This window comes from Rhipicephalus sanguineus, chromosome 1, assembly GCF_013339695.2.
Source record: "Rhipicephalus sanguineus isolate Rsan-2018 chromosome 1, BIME_Rsan_1.4, whole genome shotgun sequence".
Lineage (NCBI taxonomy): Eukaryota > Metazoa > Arthropoda > Arachnida > Ixodida > Ixodidae > Rhipicephalus > Rhipicephalus sanguineus.
Genome location: NC_051176.1, coordinates 224577776 through 224598794, shown reverse-complemented (window position 1 = coordinate 224598794; position 21019 = coordinate 224577776). Strand labels below are relative to the sequence as shown.

The 21019-nt window shown below is 43.8% G+C and overlaps 1 protein-coding gene across 3 annotated transcripts in view; it reads right to left on the bottom strand.

Moving 5' to 3' along the window:
* Positions 1-20632, bottom strand: part of LOC119373245 (ubiquitin-conjugating enzyme E2 variant 2) — a 34147-nt gene extending 13515 nt beyond the window's left edge. Inside the window, exons 1-3 of one of the 3 annotated variants that reach the window (XM_037643264.2) lie at positions 20492-20632; positions 7854-8005; positions 1220-1345 (exon numbers count right to left, since the gene is read on the bottom strand). In XM_037643264.2, the coding sequence (XP_037499192.1) occupies positions 1220-1345; positions 7854-8005; positions 20492-20516 (303 nt within the window). In that variant the 5' untranslated portion in view covers positions 20517-20632. Of the gene's footprint in view, positions 1-1219; positions 1346-7853; positions 8006-13341; positions 13493-20239; positions 20385-20491 lie in introns of those variants that run through there. The other 2 variants (XM_037643271.2, XM_049419813.1) reach the window with 2 other exon arrangements.
* Between the last annotated feature and the right edge of the window lie 387 nt (positions 20633-21019).

Below are 21019 nucleotides of genomic sequence, written 5' to 3'. Positions count from 1 at the left end.
ACTCTTCCTCTGAAATGCGGGCTAGACATGCCGAAATTCTCTCCTGCGCAACGCCGCGATGAGCTCGAGCGCATGCGCGTCCCCTCCCCTTCTCTCTCCTCTCCTACGCGTTCCCCGCTCGCCCTGTGAGAATTAACGGCCAGGCTAGATGGAAGATACGACGTGCGTAGCGTCCCTCTTCGCGTTCCACGACGCGAGGTCGGTAGCATGCCCAACGAACGCCAACGGAACGCGATCGTGCAAGTCTCCGGCTTCGCATCGCCTCATGGTCCCCTTTAGCGGGAGATGGTGTAATTTTTCACTATGAGGTGCTTCAGTGGGAGAGCATTGCTTGGCTTACTAGACCATATTCTGGTACACTCATGCAAGAACTTGATCTGTTGCTAATTTGCCATCTTGTGATGGCAATGGCAACAGTAACAGTGATTAGGCTGGCTCTGATGGCAAGCCGTTACAAATACTGCAAACACTGTTTTGGTTTTGAATCAGACTGCCCCATGCATGCAATTTTCAGAACAATTATCATGGGTAAAAAAAGATGCATATCAAAATAGGGTAAATACTGCAACAATTATTTTAAATTTGTCAGCGCACTTAGTTGGGCTAGTTGGTTCCACATATCGACAATGTGGACATGTGCACCATCATATCCCGCAACCATATTCAATCGGCGAGACTCATAGTAGAAGCCAAATCAATTTGGGTACGCGCAGAATCATGTATTAGCATAGCTTCACTGTCATTATCTAAGAAAGAGATACAGTTTTTGAGTGCTCATTAATTTGTAATGCACAGGCCCTGTGTCACATGCTTCAGCGAATATATGAGACGCTCCCCTTTTTTTCCAATAAACAAGTTGAAAGTTGCGCTGTATGTGCCCAGTCTCTTCTCTGTCAGCGTCTTCAAAGCGCATGCACATTGTCGATATTTGTAAAATACTGTATCCACTTTTTAAAAATATTCTTGAGGCAGACCGAAAATTAAGCATGCGGAATATTCACGGTACATTAAACACAGCCAAGACAGTCACTGCCGCTGTTGGAGTCACGACTGGGATCAGGTGTGCACACGTTGACCAGACAAATTCAAGTTATGCAGCAAAAGCCCATTTCAGGCTTTCGAAAAAGTGTATGGGCTCACAGAACCTTTAGTTAGGATTGAATTATCCATAGTCAAATTCACAGCAATGTACTCTATGGATATTTAAAAATGTACTCACACCACCATTGCTCTCACTGATGCCAACCATCTTGATCTTAGAAATGAACTTGACACAAGGGGGTTCATCCGGGTACTGGGATCCACACTCCACACGCAGGCTGTAGATCCGGTTCTCATATGGAGTCTGGAAAGCCATTGTTATGCGAGTTATGTGTACTAACATTTGTTACACATAAAAGGGGCCCTGCAACACTTTTCAAAGTAATCATCGAATGGCTTAACCCAAATATGCCCAAACTCAGAAAAATTGACAAAACAAATATTTTTCTTCACAAAGTGTACTTCTACCCTCAAAAGAAAGCACAAGTTCTTTATTTACAGCCAGGTAAACGCAACACTGTTTTTCAAGCCGTCCTATACATATAGGACCCTGGGCATTAGGTGTGCTATGTGCGGGTGTGGAAGCCTTGAAACATTTCACATGCACACTGACATTGCACTTGTTCCTCTCCATGACAAATTTCATACAAAGCACGTGTTTGCCCGGAGAAAGCGGCCGGCATTTCACGCACACTTCTTCCTCTCCATGACGTCTTTCACACAAAGCACGCGTCTGCCCACAGAAAACGGTCGGCACGCGGCAGCATGAAAAGCAAGCAATGTCTAGGCTTGCACACATTGAGAATGAGGCCTGCTTGATGTGCTGTAGGTGGCGCTAGTCATCAGCTAAAGAAATAGCGATGTTAGAGTGCATCAAAGAAGCGTCCTATATGTAGGACACTGAGCATATATGGGTTAATTAAAGGAGTCTATTGCCTCACGAATCGACTGTCGCAAAAAGTTTTAGCATCCGCCAAGTACGAGCGGAGTACAGGAATTTGTTGCATGCTTTAAGCGTTTTCTCTTTCCTTTCATACCAGCACGTGCGCTGAAAGCTACGCAGAAGGGGGGGATGACAAGGGAGCAACAAGCTACGACCGTTCGTCAGCGCGGGTGGGCACTTTTTTTTTTTCCTTTGAACATGCGGCTTACTTTCAGTGTGATCGCGAGCGAGTGTGCGGGCACGTGGTAGAATACCACGGCAGCCGAAGTAACTATGTAGCCCACGATGCTCAAATCAGCCAATGGCCGTGCATTTTGGGTTCATGGCGCGGTCATTTGGGTTTACAGAGAAGGGCGAGCGATTTCTAGCTAACTATGAGAGTTCATTGTAAATTCCAGGCCGCATGCTGCGATTTAACGTTTGGCTCACATGTTCTGAGGAGCCTCGACAACCGATCGGCAGCGTTTTCTGACCGTGCTCAAAAAGCGTTTCAGGGCCCCTTTAATTTGCGCTGTTCTGGGCTCAGAAGCAAACTACATTACCCAAACGATACATGTGCAAAGTTTGGTAGGACAGTGGCTTTTCTTTGCAAGTGAGGCTTTCTGGACAAGTGAACATAAAAACAAAAGAACTGAACAGCGAAGACTCGGGGCCCTTTCACTACTGTGCAGCCCCAATACCGCCATATTCAGATTATTTTACCTGCATCTGAAACAAAGCTACAGAAAAAAAAGTTTTATATATTTACTAGAGCTGTGCGGATAGCAAAATTTTGGGTGCGAAGCGAATTCGAATATTGAAGTGCGAGTGAGAATCGAATCGAACATTTTTCGAATATTTCTAGAATATTTCTACAATATTTTTCGAATACTTCGAAGCGAAACTGCAGAAAAAATTTTAGAGAGGATTCCTTAGCATATCCTTATGAGATAGCAACATGAAAGTGTTTCTTTTCACTAGGTTGATGAAGCACTGGTGGGGTGGTTGGTGTTTCATAGTTCTCTTATCAAGAATGAGGCAATGTAGAGGCCAAATTGTATTTATGTACATGATTTGGTGCAACCAAAGTGTAGCCGACAACATTTTACACGTCGTAGGCAAAGATGCCATTTCCTCAGCCTCTCCTCCTCTTTCAACTTCTGTGGAAGCCTCTCGTCGCCATCTTTGTGGGGACTCAGCAGATTGCAACGCTGGTGCTCAAGGGCTTCACCTTCAGTTTTCATTATGCCTAGCGTTATCTTCTAAAGCCCATTCTGCCGTGTGAGATGGTGCGATTACGAGAGCAGCAAGCATTTGCATGAAACAACATTCTTTTCGTGTGGAATTCATTGCTCTTGGACAGGATGTGACAAAAGTTCTATGTGCAAGCACATGGATGTAGTACTGGTGTAGTTACAAATGTGGGGGAAAAAAAAACAGGGACAAAGAAACACGTTCTCTCTATGTTTGTTTCTTCACCTCCATTTTCTCATTCCTTCAAAAGAAGTATGTCTGACCAACTAACTCAAGCAAAAGCACTACTACATATCAGGTAAGGAAATGTCCCAGACCCTTAATTCAGCACAGGCGCAAGAGAATAAGGCATTATCAGCTGATACTAATTGAAGTTCAGAGGTAGAATTGCTATTATTTCTGGACAAACAATTAAAATGGCTTTTGCCCAACATTCAATACAGAACCAACTACACTTTCCACAAATTAAAAAGTATATGTTCCCACTGCTCCATATATGTTCCCATCATTAAAAACATCACAGCTGACAGAGCACCAACTATGAGAAAACTAGGGATAAGCGATTTTCCTGGGCTGATGAGTTCTTGCGCACTGGCCAGCAGTGACTCAAATGAGACTGCAGACCAGTTTTTTCTTCCTTCACAGCCTTCTGCCAATGGTTTGAACTTGGGCGATGCTGATGCTTCCTTACTTTAGACATGTTTGTGATAAGCTCTGTACAATTTTCCCACCCGATCTGAGCAGCTTTCTAGACAGTGGCACCTTCACAGCGTCACCGCCATAACGCTTTACGAATGCTTTTTTTAACAACGGCTGGACACACTTGCTACTGCTATTGACAAAGAAGCTCAATGATGCAGGGCTTGCTTGTTTTCATGTAATCCTCTCTCTCACAGTTCACACTTCCATGCAACAGAGAGAACTGCACTTGCGGGTTTTCCAAGTTTCGGTCATTTGGGCTTCCATCCAGCATTTTCACCAAGAGCATTTTCACTTAAGCAACAAATGCGCCTCTCCTGCTTCCTATGCAAAGTGACTATCAATGAACGTCTCGTTGCCTCGCATTTGGCTCCCCATGGAGGCACCGCTTGGGAGCAGTTTTGGCAAAATGTGTTTTGGAGCAGGATGCCACAGGAAAAGCGGATTGGCACAGCGCGGCATCAATGGCACAGCACTTTCACCCCTGAAAGTTGCGCTATAGAGAAGTATATACGTGCAAGCATATCCATAGTGCTGATCTTGACACATTCGTCAACTATAGACATGTAGTAAATAGTTGGTGGATGTGACCGTCAACTATAGACATGTAGTAAATAGTTGGTGGACATTATTGCATTGCGCTTAGTATTACACCAATGGAAGAACTAAAAAAGGGACACAAAAGAACAAAATGTTTAGATGTGGTGCAGATCCATCCACCTTTTGTTCTTCCATCAGTGTAGTACTTTGCACAATGTAATCATAGAAGGCATGCAGAATGCTAACTAATCAATTAACACCTGGTGGCAATGTGATTGATCTGGGCAGAAATTTTCGAGCTGTCACTTTCAGGGATACGATCATTTTTGAGAGATAATGCGTCAAGGCAACGGCATGTCTGACAGCGATTGTTCTACTCAAAAGTGAGAATAGTACAGTGTACAATCGTGCCAATTCGTGCCAGATTTTGTGAAAATGACCACACCCCCAAGTGCCATCATACAAAAATAGTGCTTCACATTTTCTGCAAACCAAGCTACATATTTCCAAGCAGGCAATGCACAAATGGGGCTAACTAGTATATGCACTAGGTGCAAAGTTTCAGCAGCTGCCATAGCGGCAGCATTTATTTACGTTTACACTGGCTAGCCAAGCATTCGACTTTAAACATTTCAGCAGCTTTGGGCTCTCTCAAGATCCCAGCCCATTTGACCATGCCGTTGTTTCCTGTCAGAAACAGAACTAGCTAGCTGCCGTTTTGCGGCCAGAACTCTGAAAATCAAACCCACTATCGATGCAGTCATAAATGACGCCTACAGCACTCTGAAGACATGTGAACGGCCAACACACACCAAGTCAAAGTGAAACAAGGGTCCTTCAATACTTTTATACTGGTCATGAAACTCTCACATAACGCTACGGGAGAGGTTCATATAGTGCCCGCAGTTGCCATGCCATGGCACTGAGTAGCTAGAAGGCGATGCTATAGATGCTATAATATACACTATAATAAACATTACAGATGCGATAATAAATTCTATTGACATAATAAAGTGGACACTCATACCACCCATCCAATCCTCCATCCATCCATCTGGGCAACAAGGAAGGCAGCTATGGCTAGTTGCAGCTACCAGAGGGGTGATCCCCAACAGCAGAGTGTCAGCGCAGCGTGTTTCTGTGTATGCTTGTATTTGTTTCACTTCAACATGTCTGTACATGTGGTGACATCGGTGTTTAGTAATTCACCATAGCAGCGATGGCCAACACTTGCTGTGTGCGAGGCTGTCGTTCCGTATATAAGGGTGTCAACTAAACGGTCTGCTTATTCTATATACCAGCCGACGTGGAAGAGAGGTGGAAGAGAGCCGGTTTCTGCCGGTTCTCGTTTGAATCTAAGTGCAAGGGGCAATTTCATGCCGGAGATATTACTGAAATGCCAAGCTTAAACTGACATTCACTGCAGCACTAAATGTGAATGGATGAAAAGAACGGACAGTTGTGCAGGTACAGAATAATCAGTCTTCATGATGGTGAAGCGCTAAAAAGAATGGAGACTTTTGAAGAACAGTCAGTCTTACAAAACTTTATGCACAAATACACACTTTCACTTAGAAACCACAAATATTGCCTGGATATAGCACACTCACTTGACAGCTCCTTCTGAAATTAGTACCATGATAGCTTCATGTCCAGACATCCTTGTTCCGCAAGCAAAATTCTCATTGGCAGTTTTGCGATGCCTCAGAATAAACGGGCAGTTAGCAGGAGAATAGATAATGATAATAATGTCTGGGGTTTAACGTCCCAAAACCACGATATGATTATGAGAGACGCCGTAGTGGAGGGCTCCGGAAATTTCGACCACCTGGAGTTCTTTAACGTGCACCTAAATCTAAGCACACGGGCCTCAAACATTTTCGCCTCCACCGAAAATGCAGCCGCCGCGGCCGGGATTCGATCCCGCGACCTTCGGGTCAGCAGTCGAGCACCATAACCACTAGACCACCGTGGCGGGGCAGCAGGAGAATAGACTGTTGGGAGAGTTGGTAATTCATGATGAATGAAAACAGCACGAAAAACGTAGTTGTTTGTACGCACTTGTGCTGTAGCCTTCGTCTTTTCCTACGTTTTTTTTGCACTATTTTCATTCATCATTAGCAGGAGAATGAGCGTTGTGGGCCACACGCACGTGATAGGGCCCACCATAGCTTTTTGCGTAAGAGACATTAATCTGTGGGTCAGGTAGACTTATTAATGATGCACTGGACAATTTAAGCACGACTAAATCGGGATCAAGAAGCGCAGGTATAGGCATGAGTACAAGTGAAATCGCATCACATGACGGGAAACCTTGTTCGAACCACCACTAACAATTAATGCCATGAGCTAGTAAGCAACTTGTGTGCTATGGTATTTGATCAACACTCATCACAACTATGTTCATAGCAAACGCAGTGAAAAAAATGTGGGGGTGAAATGTTTTTCATGGAAAACACCTACACGAACATGCGACTGCCCTTCAAAACGCTGCAGATCGGTCACCTACTCCCGGCGGCACATCTGGCGGCACCTTTGTCCCTGTCTGAAACTTCTGCAGAATTCCACGAGAAGAAAAGTATAGAAGGACCCGCGTGAAACTACATTTTGTCGCAACCGCTGTGGACTATACATACCGTGGTAGAATCGACGGATCATGGATAACATCCATGCAGCTCTGAAATTACGCGCACGGCCAATGCACACCAAGTCACAATGGAACTACACTTCTTTCAACAGCTGCAAATGGAACTATAGACGCAACCATGTGTGGTAACCAGCAAGTTCCAAACGCATGTGCACACCGCCAAAGTGATACTGCTTGCTGCAACCGCTGCGAACAGAATCACGGCCGCTATAGATGGACCATGGATGGCAGCCATGCAGCTCCGTTATCATAACTTACAGGGTCTCAGTGGCAAAGGGGAAGTAGAGAAGTAGAGCTAACTCTATCATAGAAACGGAAAGGAATCTGGGAAGGAGGCTCTTACTCGAGTCGTGGCACATCCAGAACACACCTGCGAATGTGAACCGGTCGCTCGGAACAATGCCTCCGATCTACGTGCACGGCCTCCGGAACGTGAGGGAAAGAGAAAGGCGGAGCCAAAAACAAGCCGCGACGAAGCCTCCCTGATCAGCACAGTCACCCCTGAAGAAGAGACCAAGCCGGTCTCGAAACGTCGGGTTTCCTCCAAGAATTTGTGGCTGGAGGTATTTCAACTTCTTAAGGAGCATAAATTACCTTAAGTTTTCCCTGAAAATTCCTAGTTTTCACGCTTGGTTAATACTCTTCCTTATGATTTTAAATCTACAATAAAAAAAAAACTAGATTTCGAGGGCCGAGTTTTGTGAAACAAGTGCTCACAGCTTCTCATACTCGAAAAAGAAATATCCTCACCCTTGGTGGGCCAATGATCATGCCAGTCCAGTGAGTCAGTGTCATGTCGCAGTCATCCTCAAGGCCCCAGCTAATGGTGCCATCACTAACACCTTTCTGGCCTTGTTCCAACTCTTCTAGCAGACGGAAGTTGCGTGGTACCACCACTCCGCCTGTAAAGCAGGTGCCAGCATTATGCATGTCAGTTTCAAGTATGATTCAGCAAGTGTGGTGGACAAGTTCCTCCTGCATTGTTATGACTAGGGGGTGGCACTATACAAAGCACACAGCACCAGGACAGGCACAGTTCTTGTCAAAGGTATGATTTATCATGCACATGCTGCTTTTCTGTGCTTTTGAATGAAGATATGAATGTGCTTGTTAATTTTGCAAGTGGTATGTTGGCAGATGAGAATTCTCTACACAACTCCTAGGAAAACTGATTCTTTCACTACATGGTGTTTCTTAAAAGCTCTTCAGTAATTAGTGTCCCTACCTCCTCTCGTTTCATGTTCAAAGTGAGTGTGTTAAAGTCATGGAAGTGCTCCTACTATGACATTCTGCAATCTCGTGGGTCATGAAATTGATAACAAAGAAGATACTGGTAACAAAGTCCTACAGAAATAGAAATGGCTGCAACCCTGGCTAGCTTTAATTTCAAAAATCCAACAAACACCTTAAACGGCCCCAAACCACCCAGAGGCCGAAATTTAGTTGCGGTGTTGTGCACTAGTCTTCAACAAACACACTGCCTCGAGAATTTTTCGAAATAGTGCCTTAATAGCAGAGTTACCCGCGTTTGATGATCCAAAAAAGGCCCTTGCTCATTTCGCTATTTCCTTTGCTAAGCGCTGTCCATCGGCTAGTCCTGAGGTGCAACAGCCGAATTAGGATTTGGAGCAACTTTTGGAGCAGCCAAATGTTGCTTTTGGAGCATGAAAATCCAAATTTGGAGCAGGTTACGAAAAAAAGAAGAACCTCAATTTTTTGGCACCAAATCCCTAATTCAGAGCAGTATAACAAAGATTCAGAGCAGTATAACAAAGAAGGCTTACTTTTAGAAAAAAAAATACGTACAAACCATTCAACATCAGCTAACTCGTGCACAGTGCACATGAACACTGTTATTTCAATAAAAGAAGTGTGCTGAACAACCCCACAATGCAAAAAATGATGAAGTTCACATTACCATTTGCAGCGCCTGTCAAATAATTTGACAGGCACTGCAAATGGTAATGAAGACCTGCCAACCTGGCAACCTCGAAATTCGGGAGACTCGTAAAGCAGTAGCGAGTGGGGGTGACGAAAAAAGAAAATTGACGTACGTTTTTATTTGTTGTTTCTCAGGGCAAAAAATGTCATACACAGCTCTGAATGATTGCGAGTAACCTTTAGACATCAGCAATCATACTCACACTTGTAATTAAACGGCGTGTGCATGCATGAGTAATTAAGGAACAAAATGTACTATGTCCCGTGACAGTACTAATAACCCGTTTCAAATCTTAATACACTTTTTCGCAAGGCACCGGTGTACTGCATCGAAAGTGGCTTAAAATGCGTTCTGCACATGATAGAACAAGGCTAGGACATTTTGGAACCACTGTCCTTTTTTCTTTTCTTTCGCGTTGGGGTTAGGGTTAGGGTCAGCACGTCTGGATTGGATCGGATGATGTCCAAACTGCAGGTAGCCAATATGGCCTCCATTTCTTGCTAAAAAGCACAAATGAGGACAATTAAAACTCTGACCACGATTAAAAGCAAATAAAAGCACAACGTTTCGGCTCCCGTACTTGTTCACAAGGCTCCCGTACGGGGGCCGAAACGTCGTGCTTTTATTTGCTTTTAATCGTGGTCAGAGTTTTGTTTTAATTGTCCTCATGCCTGTTCCTGACCAGACGGGTTTCCGTCCAACTATCGATTTCAAAAAGCACAAATGAAAAACATTTGAGGCTGGTCGGTCATTTTGGTGCAGCATGGCACAATTTCAACAAATTTCACTGTTTTGGCTCAGCTTGGCGCAAAAATAAGGAATTGTATCAAATTGGCGCAGCTCCTGGCACCTTCTTGCCGTGAGGAGGAAGAGCGGCGGCGAGCGCGCGTACCTGCAAGCAGACGAACAGGTTCTTTTTGTGGATAACATGACCCGACACAGGGGCGTAGGCAGAAATTTTTTTCGGGGGGGGGGGGGGCACCTCCTTGATCTGTAGTGGGGATGAGCAGGCAGATGGGGTCGAGTGTCATTTTCTGCTCTGTATGCTATGGCAAAAAAAATTTCGGGGGGGGGGGGGCACGGGCCCGGTGTGCCCTAACGTGGCTACGCCCCTGACCCGACATGAACGTTGACGTCACGGCCAACGCTGGGGATTAGCGAAAGGTCCAGAAAGGAGAAGGGACTGTTTCTTGGAATTTTTGGCACACCTGCGGCTCGTAGCGCTGCCGTGTTTGGCATTGCTCATCATCACGGCATTCTGAACTCGAGGCGCGCGTTTAATTGAAATGTTAAATTATCGAAGGTGGTTTAAAGGCCCTTTAAAGTCATCAGAATGCTACCAGCAAATCTTCCTAGATATTGGGTAATTATAAAATACCAATGAATTTCTCAACTGCAGCTACAAATAATGTGTTGTTGAAGTCCCATTGGCAATGCTGCACTTTTTCACCGAATTCTAGACAGGAAACAACTACTATGACTACTGGAGTGCACTATCATGAGCAATATTTGTTGAAACACGAGCAGGTGGCAAAGATCCCCAAAGTTTGACATGGGCAATCCACAGCAACTGTTGTAAGAAACGAGTGGAAAGGGCACCGCAGTTTCTCTAATTGTTGGCACTTATCAAAACAATCATTCGCAGCTCTCGATAAGTGGTTATGTAAAGCAGAGCATGGCTATTTGCCATTTGCAGTTATGCACGAAATACTGCTGTTCATCTGTTTTTCGATTCGTTTTCTATTTTTCTGAGCTTGGCACACATAATGGCACACATAATGCATTGCTTATTTTCTTATCAAATGGCACATTGCCAGTCACACCTACCCCGGAGCCATTCAAATCTATGGTAAACAAAGAAATCATTGGTAAATCATCGGGTGACAACTGATATGCCCTTTTCTTCACGCAAATGTGGTTATAGAGTACACCCCAGCTACCTGCACAAAGTAGTAATCCCTGCTTTAGTGCTTAATGGAGTCTCAAGTACCTCTTCTGCGATGTCCATTTAATCTATTATTAACAGGCTGTCCTGTTTTGCCTGTTAATATTAGATTAAATAGGCATTGCGCAGACATGGCGAAGAAATTACTGAAGCAGTGGCACAGCATTTTAAAGGTGCCCTGCAACACTTTTTCAGCATAGTCAGAAAACGCTGCCGATCGGTAGTTGAGACTCCTGAGAACGAACACGTGAGCCAAACATTATAGCGCAGCACGCGGCCTGGGATTTACAATAAATTCACAAAGTCAGCTAAAAAGCGCTTCCTCTTCTCTTGACAAAAAACGATGCTTACGACATCACAGGCAGTTTCCACGCCATTGGCTGACTTGAACATGGTGCGCTCAGTAGTTACTGCGGCTGCCGCAAGAGGCTGCCATGCGACTGCGCGCGCGAGCGATCGCACTGAAATACAGCACGCGTCCGAAGGGAAAAAAAAAGAAGAAAATGTGGTCAAGGTCAGGAGGCATGCGTGACGTACCTTCTTCCCCCATGCCATCCCCCCCTGCTTAGCTTCCAGCGCTTTCATCAGGGCGAGAGAGGAGAGAAAGCAATTACAGCGTGCGACAAACCTTTGTAACTCCGCTCGTACTGGACGGAGTCTAAAAATTTTTGCGGCGTTCGATTCATGAGGCAATTAGTTCCTTTAGTGAAGCCATTCCATGGCTATATGGAAAAGTGTTGCAGGGCCCCTTTAATGTGACAGGTCACCACTTCGATGTGCTCAAACTTTACATGCTTGAGTCAAACTTGCAGTCCCCAAGAGACAGAAAATATAGTCGCACCTCATTCACAAGTTTAGTACACTCCAGCCAATAGGTATAAACATTTCAAAGAAGGCTCTTGAATCTATCCAATATGGTAGATACACAACTAAAACCAGCAAGACTTGAGCCTTTCTTCTAAGAATTTCTAACCATTCTAATCACAGTGAAATTATAATTTTTTAGCTTGTGCTTACTTGTGACATTCATGACTCAGCAGAATGACCTGGGTGATTCCACGTAAGATCGAACAAACGATGGCTGGTCGACCTCTTAAATTTATTTCAAAATTTTATATATTATTGCCTCATGAGTGAAAAGAAGAGATCTGCAATTTGTTTTGCCGCCAAAAATTTTTTCGAAGCACAGGAAATCAATAATGACGAAGAGGTGGAGTGAAGCGCTCATCCGCTCTGCTGTTTTGGCCAACTTTCGTTACGAATTGCACAAAATATATTAAAGTTAAGTAGCTGAAATTTATTTAACTAAATATACGCATGTTTTTGCTTCTGCTCAGGTATTTTTAGTTTTTATGTGTAGTGTAGATGTTTTTATAAAAAACCTCAAAATTGGCCCAGGAGACATTATTTTCTCTACTTTGAAGGTCTTTATCTCAAAAAAGCCTCGTGGCAGAGCGACAAAAATTCCGCCATTACGTTCTTCGCATACTTATCTACCAAACTGCCGAATATCATATTTATATAACTTTTCAGTAAAGAGATACGATCGGGCTAAGTTCAAGAAAACACCGAACAATGGAAACTTCTGACGACAATTTAAAAAAAAACCCGATGCTTCCTTGCTTAAGAAATAAGCTTCTTAATCTATTTTTCACTAGTGTGGATGGCAAGAGAGTGAGGTGTTTACAGCGTTCCCGGAGTCCTGTCGTTGCTGCATGAACTTGCCTTAAGTTTTCGGTCCAATGCGCTCAGAACCAGCACTTTCCTTCAGCTGAATTTCCCAATGCATCACAACTTTAGGCCCATGATATCATGCAGCGACCATTTTTGGCTACCACTTTTTCCCCCTCAGTTTGTTTTCTCTTGATGTAGGCTGGCCTGAACCAACTTCTAACTGTGCCAGGAGGTTTCAAAGAGGACACGCCAGTATCTAGTTATAGTGATCTGGTTAACATCGTCGATTTTTTTTTTCAGAGGGCATAAGAATGTCATCGTTCAACTGTGCGTTCCGTGAAGATCTTTCATTGCAGTCGCAGCAAAAGTAGTCCGTCTCACTGACAGTCACTGATCTTTCAGGTGTTAAACGTTCCTTCAAAGCATTGATGTCTAGGTCGGTAACTCTGCGAAATTTTGTCTTCTTTGCAATAATTAAGCTTCTTGTGCTTCGAAAGGTAGTCTCCACAATACACTCATTCAGAGCTGTTTCTCGCCGTGAGACGCACAGGAGGAGTAGAGTAAGAGAAAAGTGTAAGACTATCGGCGCCGAATGAAGTGTGAACAGCAGACCGAACGCGCGGCCAGTTCAGGCCGTCTGCTGCCGACATCTAAGATAGGCAAGCGCATCCGGTTACCAATAGTTTTGCTTTTCTTTCCTTTGACATTCCATATTTTGCTTTGCCACTGGAGCTCCACGTTCATGCTTTCCACTGATCGCAACTGGCGCAGCACAGTTTCTCTGGCAGCAGCATGCATGAAGCGAGCGCTCATAGCTCCCTTATAGAGTTTTCATCTTGCTTCCATCTCCGCCGTGTTATCAGCACCTAGCTGCGATGCGAACAGAGGGCAGATAGAATAACGAAGCTTCAGTGCACGTGCGTTCAAGTCAAACAAGATGTGTTGCTGTTTCGAACTCAATCGGTCTGAGGACACGAAAACGAGCCATTTCCTGGGCCAATTATGAGGTTTTTTATAAAAACATCTACACTACACATAAAAACTAAAAATACCTGAGCAGAAGCAAAAACATGCATATATTTAGTTAAAAAAATTTCAGCTACCTAACTTTAATATATTTTGTGCAATTCATAACGAAAGTTGGCCAAAACAGCGGAGCGGATGAGCGCTCCACTCCACCTCTTTGTCATTATTGTTTTCCTGTGCTTCGAAAAAATTTTTGGCGGCAAAACAAATTGCGGATCTCTTCTTTCCACTCATCAAGCAATAATATATAAAATTTTGAAATAAATTTAAGAGGTCGACCAGCTATCGTTAGTTCGATCTTACGTGGAATCAACCACCTACACCTTCTAGCCTTTTTGACCCGGACAAAACAGGTGTGTGCCCCCACCCCGCTTTTTTTTTTCCTTTATGTGCTTCTTTTCTGCACAACCAACTCGACTCAGCACGCCAGCTTATGTCAATATACCCTGTCTTCCTTCTCCTTTACCTGCTAAGCTACCACGGCGGGTTAACAAAGTCCATTCGGCACTCAATGGGACAACCGAGGAAAACATGTTACTGAGAGAAGCATACAATTTTAAAGGGCCTCATGAATCGTCCCCGCCGCAAAAAATTTTTAGCAAAAAATTTTTAGAATCCGTCCAGTACAAGTGGAGTTAAAGATTTGTCGCAAGCTGTAATTGCTTTCACTCTTATCTCGTCCCGACGTACGCGCTGGAAGCAAAGCAGGGAGGGACGGCACGAGGGAAGAAGGTAAGTCACGTGTGCCTCGTGACAAAGGCCAACTCCGGCGATTTTTCGAGGTCAGTGGATCTCAATAAAATTCACTGGGTACGTTCCTTTTCACATTCTCGTTATTTATGCCAAATTACAAGCTGGAGAGATACGCAGATTCATTACAAACGAATTTTATTGATTGCCCCCACTCTCCCCACCTTACTTCCCAGAGTTATGGCAACATTGTGTGCGTGACGCCATTTTTGGCAAAGCGGAAGTGACGGAACCGAGGGGTCACTACAGCATCTGCTATCCACAAGGCAAAAATCGTGTACTTTTGGCCAGCGCTCCGTCGATTGGGCGTGCGAATTTCAGTTCCTTGTGGGCGTGCGTGCGATGGGTGGCAAGTGGTGTTGCGTTGTGGGCTGCACAGGATTCCCTGTTGGCAGTCTCGAAACACTTTGGCCGTCATGAAACACTCGCACCTAATGATTACCCTGCGTCTTTATATCAGAGCACTTTAGCTAGCAATGCCAGTCTACCGCACGGAAAGTACGGTAATACCGTACCGGCTAAAGAGTGCACATGCGTGAACATTACCATACAGAAACATTTTCCATAGCATATACAGGGTACGATGAGCATACGGTGAGCTGCGCATCGTGCGAAACAACGTAACCTAATCTAGTAACATAACCTAATCTAGTCAACGCGATGTTGAACGGCGCTAGTGCCAAACTTATGCGGCTATTGCGACGGGGTCACCTTTCTCCTCAGCGTCTGCTCTTCGGCGCTTTCGCAGCTTTCATACTACGCCACGTACTACGCGCTGGCAGGACCAGCATGCCTTGCACAATTTCCGGTTTTTGACAACTTATACGTCACGCGATGACAGTACGCTCGATTGGGTTTCGGTGTTTTGCTTTTTTGGTTATTTAAGATTATTCTGCAATCTGCCGAGTATTTCTGCTATCAGGACCGTGACAGGAGCGTCTCAGGAACATAAGAGCAGCATTACTTTGACATGGTCAAAAAATCGCCGGAGTTGGCCTTTAAGCACATGATCGCGCGCGCGCGCGGGCAAGTGGCGGCCTTTCGCAGCAGCTGCAGTAACTACCAAGCGTACCGTGTTCACATGAGCCAATGGCGTAGAACTTGAGTCAGTGAGGCAGTGATTTTGGGTAAATAGCATCATTTGGCGAGAGAAAGGGAAGCAATTTTTAGCTGACTTTGAGAATTTATTGTAAATCCCAGGCCGGATGCTGCGCTATAATGTTTGGCTTGCATGTTCTCAGGAGCCTCGACTACCGATCGGCAGCGTTTTCTGACCATGCTGAAAAAGTGTTGTAGGGCCTTTTTAAGGGTCCATTTGACATCTATTGGTGAAAGAGTCATTGTATGGTCTTGAACAACCACAACAGGGTGGCCAGCGGGCTCTTAAAGATCATATGTTGTAATATCTTGTGAACATCAGCAGTTGCACTCCACATCAAGGTTCAGTCTTCCACACAGTATCAAACAGGGTTCACAAATTTTTGATAGGTGGACATTATAAGAGTGGACGAAGTTTTGAAGAATTATATTTTAGTTAAAATATGAAGCTACCTTCTTTGAGACACTCTACCTCCATTATAATAGCTGCTTCGGCTCCCTCCTTAAATTTTGTCCAAATTGCCAAAGAACTGAATGCCTCGTATGTCAGAACCTTGGCTACAAAGAGACAAATACAGAGCACGTACTTCCAATATGCGAACAAAAAAAATAAAGAGAAAGCAGTGCAACAACAGCAGTGTGTGTATCCCCAACATCCACTGTCATACACTGTGCAAGTCAATCACCTTTTTGAGTGCAGTATGACCAACAATGCTCATAAAAGAAACATTGCCAGTCATGCACAAGCACGCCATCTCTTTGCATCCACTGTTGACTAACTTGCAAACATAACTAGCTCAACTATTGATAACATGTCCCCCCCTCCGCCCCACCCCCAATAACCTAAAAACCAGCTCGTAAACAGGACGCAAGGGAAGTCCAAAAGAGCACAAAGGCTAGGGGCTCTTATTCTCCATTAACTGAAGCAATTGCTCACAGGGCAATATAGAGATGGCAAGAGATACAGGTCAGAAAATGCAGAAAATGATAAACAGAGGGCTCACAAAGTCCCACAACAAAGCTCTGGGATAGAGTTTTGACATATGAAAACTACTGTTCTTGAGGCAGGAAGGGTGAAAAACATACAAAGAGAAGGAATATGGACACAGCGCTGACTATCAATCGTCCCTACCTGGGTACGCAAGTGGATCAACACATACTAATCTTTTGATACTACTGAATTGTACTTTCAGCAGGCATGTTGCTTACAAAGTAACATTTATTGACCCTTTTTTTCCACATATTCTTGGGAAAAGAACAGTATAGAAACTTCCAGTAATTTAATCCTGGTAAGACCGACAGCATAATACCCGTGTCACACGACAAATATAATACAGTTGAACTTCTTTACAATGAACAATGATATAGTGAATTATCAGCTATAACAAACTAAATACAAACTTTGGTTGATCATGCTTCATTTCAATGGCATTTATTGTTTTTATAATGAAACCAAAAGCACGACAGCTGCTGTAATATCGGCTGTAATGAAGAAATATTTGCTTTCTGCGAGACTCGAAACTCTAAAGGTAGCATAGACAGTAGCATAAGCTTCATGCACAGTGCTGGGAAAAGCCACCAGACGAAAATCACATCCTTCTTCAAATAAATGTGAACGCAGGTCTGTTTTGTCAAACTTTTTTCTGTTGCAATTTCATCTTCTCATGCTCCTGACTATTGGTTTGAGTTACCACAAGGAGACAGGTAAGGACTACCTCTTTTATAGTGGGCTTGAAGACTAGAATAATGTGTTTTTGCATCTAGGATTCTGGCGCAAGCCAGAGTGCTGATTTGTTAGGGCAGATTTTTCTCTACTGTTACTAATATTAGATATAATGAATTTATTTATGGTCCCAATGCCACTTGGTTACAACGACGTTCGACTGTAGTAATTTACCATAAGGTTCATTTGTAATGTAATTTGTTTTCTGCCATACAAGAAAACCAATGACATTCGGTGAAGACTTAATTGTCAATTGAATGAGTTCACAGAACTCATTCGAATTCAATTTTGGACTAAGTGCATTGTCTCAATGCCATGGACATTCTAAAGAGATCACTAATGCCCCATGTTTTTCGAATATATGTATTTTAGAAACAGATTGCTTAATTGAAAAAAAAAAAAACATAAACAGTCGTGTTGCTCCCACACACTACCATGTCATCGCTGTTGATAATTTTTGTTTGACTCTTGGCTTGACATAGTTAAAGGAGTACTGACACGAATTTAAAAACTATTCGGATTGTTGCTCTAAGTAAAAATACTGGTGTCGAGAAACCTAAAACGACTATTGTGGTGCCTGGGAATGCATCGTATATATTTTAATTAACGCTACCTTAAAAAAGACACTTTCGGTTTCGATATCGAGGGGGCGGCTTCTCAGTGACGTTTCATAGCAGTGTGACGTCACGGTGATACAGAAACTCGCGACATACTAGCGGCAAATCCTTCATCTGCTCGTGGTGCACATAAACAACGATGAACGAATTGTCGTCCAGTGCCCCTGACAGTAATTTCTACGATTTAGGCTGCATGCAGGACGCAGAACTCGAAAACTCGGGGGAACTGTCTTGACTCGTCGGGATAATGTCGATTGCAGTGGGGCTAAGATAGATTTACCAGCGCAAAAAAACGACAGGACATTTAGGAAGGACACACACATAGTCCTTCCTAAATGTCTTTTTTTGCGCTGGTAAATCTATCTTAATCAGGAACCAACTCGACCAAGCAGTCATTTTAGCAGTGGGGCGAGCTTGCAGATGCTCAGCGACGAAAACTTCAAAGTCAAATTAAAATATTTTATACGTGTTCTCTGGCTCCGGTGTGTGGACAGTGTTGACACTGCATACCAAGGAAACGAAAAATGTCTCTTTTGCGATGTCTCAAGATCGTGTCAGTACTCCTTCAACATTGAGCAGCTGCGACAAATTGTGTATAAAAGGGCCAAGCACATATATTTGGAGCAACTTTTTAAACCAATTATTTGAAGGATATACATGTGTTAAATGCAAATGGCGCAGGAGGGTATGGTTATTTTTCAAATTAGATTGTTTTTGTCGTGCGATGGCACGCAGAAAAAGTTACATATCGTTCACTTAATATCATTTGGCGGCAATGACGTTACATTTGCTGTGCAACAGGGGTATCACGCTTACCAATTTTCCACACATATTACACATTTAAATGCAATACTTGATGATGTGTGCACTTGTAGTTGGCAATGGACATTTTAAGATCAGCATTATGCCATGAATATATATAATTGTTACGAATCTGACTTAACAAGATGTACACAATATTCCGCCACATTTCCATTTCAGTTGTGGCAGTGACAACCATTATTGCTAGTGGCAGTGAGAGGCTAAATGTCTTGAAGGAGCAGACCAGCCACGGGAGTGAGTAATCATATTCACATTCTCACCAATGAAAATGGATATACAGGTGCCCTTGCACTGGACGCCTTCTAACAACTGTGCCATAATTTGAAAAACTAAAATTTCAAAAATAAAGCTATTCGCCCAGCCAGCTCTGGCAACGCACTAGAATGACAATGCGATAACTTATTTTTTGACAGAAATAGTAGGATTTGTTGTTGTTTTTTTCGCAAAACAATATCTCAGCGACTGGTTTTAAACAGGAACAAATCTTATGATCTCGAATCATTGGAAGTGAACCGATATTTTTCACACATTTGTCAGAATCAACAAGCATTTCACACTATCACTTTTGATCCCCATTGATTCTGATCCGGATGGAATTTCTTGATTGTGATTTGGTCCTTTACATAAGCTGCTGAAGGGAGCCATTCAGTGTTGAGAAATCTGAACCCGATCGGGCTTGATCGCGATCAGCAGTGCACCGAGCGACACAAGTAATAAAAATGTAGTACACGAGAACGCTTCGCTCCGAGTTACGGTTGCCGACTATTTTAACATTATCCAGAACATCGAACCTGAGGTGAAGTGGTACGTTCTATCAGAGAATCGCCGCATTCCTGTTTTTACCAAGAGTAGAGATAATATGAAGAAACGAAATGAAATAACGATCAAACCATTGATTTCAGTAGGGATAATTTACGGCAATGTTTTCTTTTTTTTTTTTACGTTACAGTGACGACAGCTAAAGCCCTATATGTCCAATTCAAGAGTACTCCATGCACAATCACACCGCTCCCCAAGGCGTGCAATGCAAAAGCGTAGCTCACGCGATTCTTTCACGCCGGCATTCCGCAGTGGAGTGCAAGATAAACCTGGCAGCAAAACGCAGATAAGCTGTGACGAGTAGTCTTCCACTCTCGATGCAACATAGCCACAAAATCATAAAACGCGCACGCTAATGCGTATTACTTCGGCACGTATAAGGCGACCGAGTTTCATGCAAGTTCAAATGTCGTGTTAAAATCTTAAACCGGAGCGTTCAGACGTCCCAAACAATTACAAACATGACCCTGAGAGCAGCAACATGCGACATAATTTTCTTGCTCGTGAAAATGAAGATTTCCAGTCATGACAAACACGTTTACGGTTAAATAATCCGATGACGCACAACACGACATAGAGATGTCAAGACCGGCTAAAGCACGTCGCACAACTCGCTCGCTTGGGGCCTTCAACTGAACCCTAACGAAGGAAGTATTCTCTCACTAGAAAACCAACCGTTCCACAAACATGTCAACCAACGCATAGTAACATGACACTTACGTTCTCGCTCGTCGGTCATGGTCAGACAGCACGTAAAAATTTCCGAAAACTCTCGTACGTCACAGCACACAAAAAAATGGCCGACCAGATTGAGGTTTGGTGTCACACCGGAAACAGCTCTCTAATGCAGTTAATAAAAGTAAAGTCAGCCTCAAGCAACCGACAATGCATTCACAACTGCCGTCAAGATAGTTCCCGTCATAGTGTGTAGCGAAATACGTGGAAATTGTTATTAAAAATTATATTCATTACCCGCAGCGCAGGTGGAAGCCGCCATCTTGGGAGTAGAACAATTAGAACAAGGTTGCCCACTGACGAACTCACGGCATCAAAACTCATCTTGACTCAGCCGGCTCAGGTTCGGCTGCTCGGCGGTTTAGCCGAAACACCAGTAATGAAGTAACACCAGGTAACACTGGAATCACGCTGTACGCAATCATGACTGCTGATTAGTTCTGAAGACGAGTTCTGTGTAGAATGCGAAAAAGCATGTGCGGATCACGTCGTGGTGCGAACGACCTTCTCTGCAAGTTGGTTGTTCCTCAGGGTTGGGAAGCAACTTTGCAGGCTGCTCGTGATCGAGCCCGATCAAAATCAAAATTTTCAACAGTGATTGGCTCTCTTCTGCAGCTTGCGTAAGAGAGCCAATCGCGATCGCGAAATTCGATCGGGATCAGGCACGATCGTGATCACAAGTGGCCGTGTGACACCGGTACCCTCGGCACAGATAGGACATTGGGACGAGTCAAGCACCATGAGATCTGTCCATTAAAAATTGTG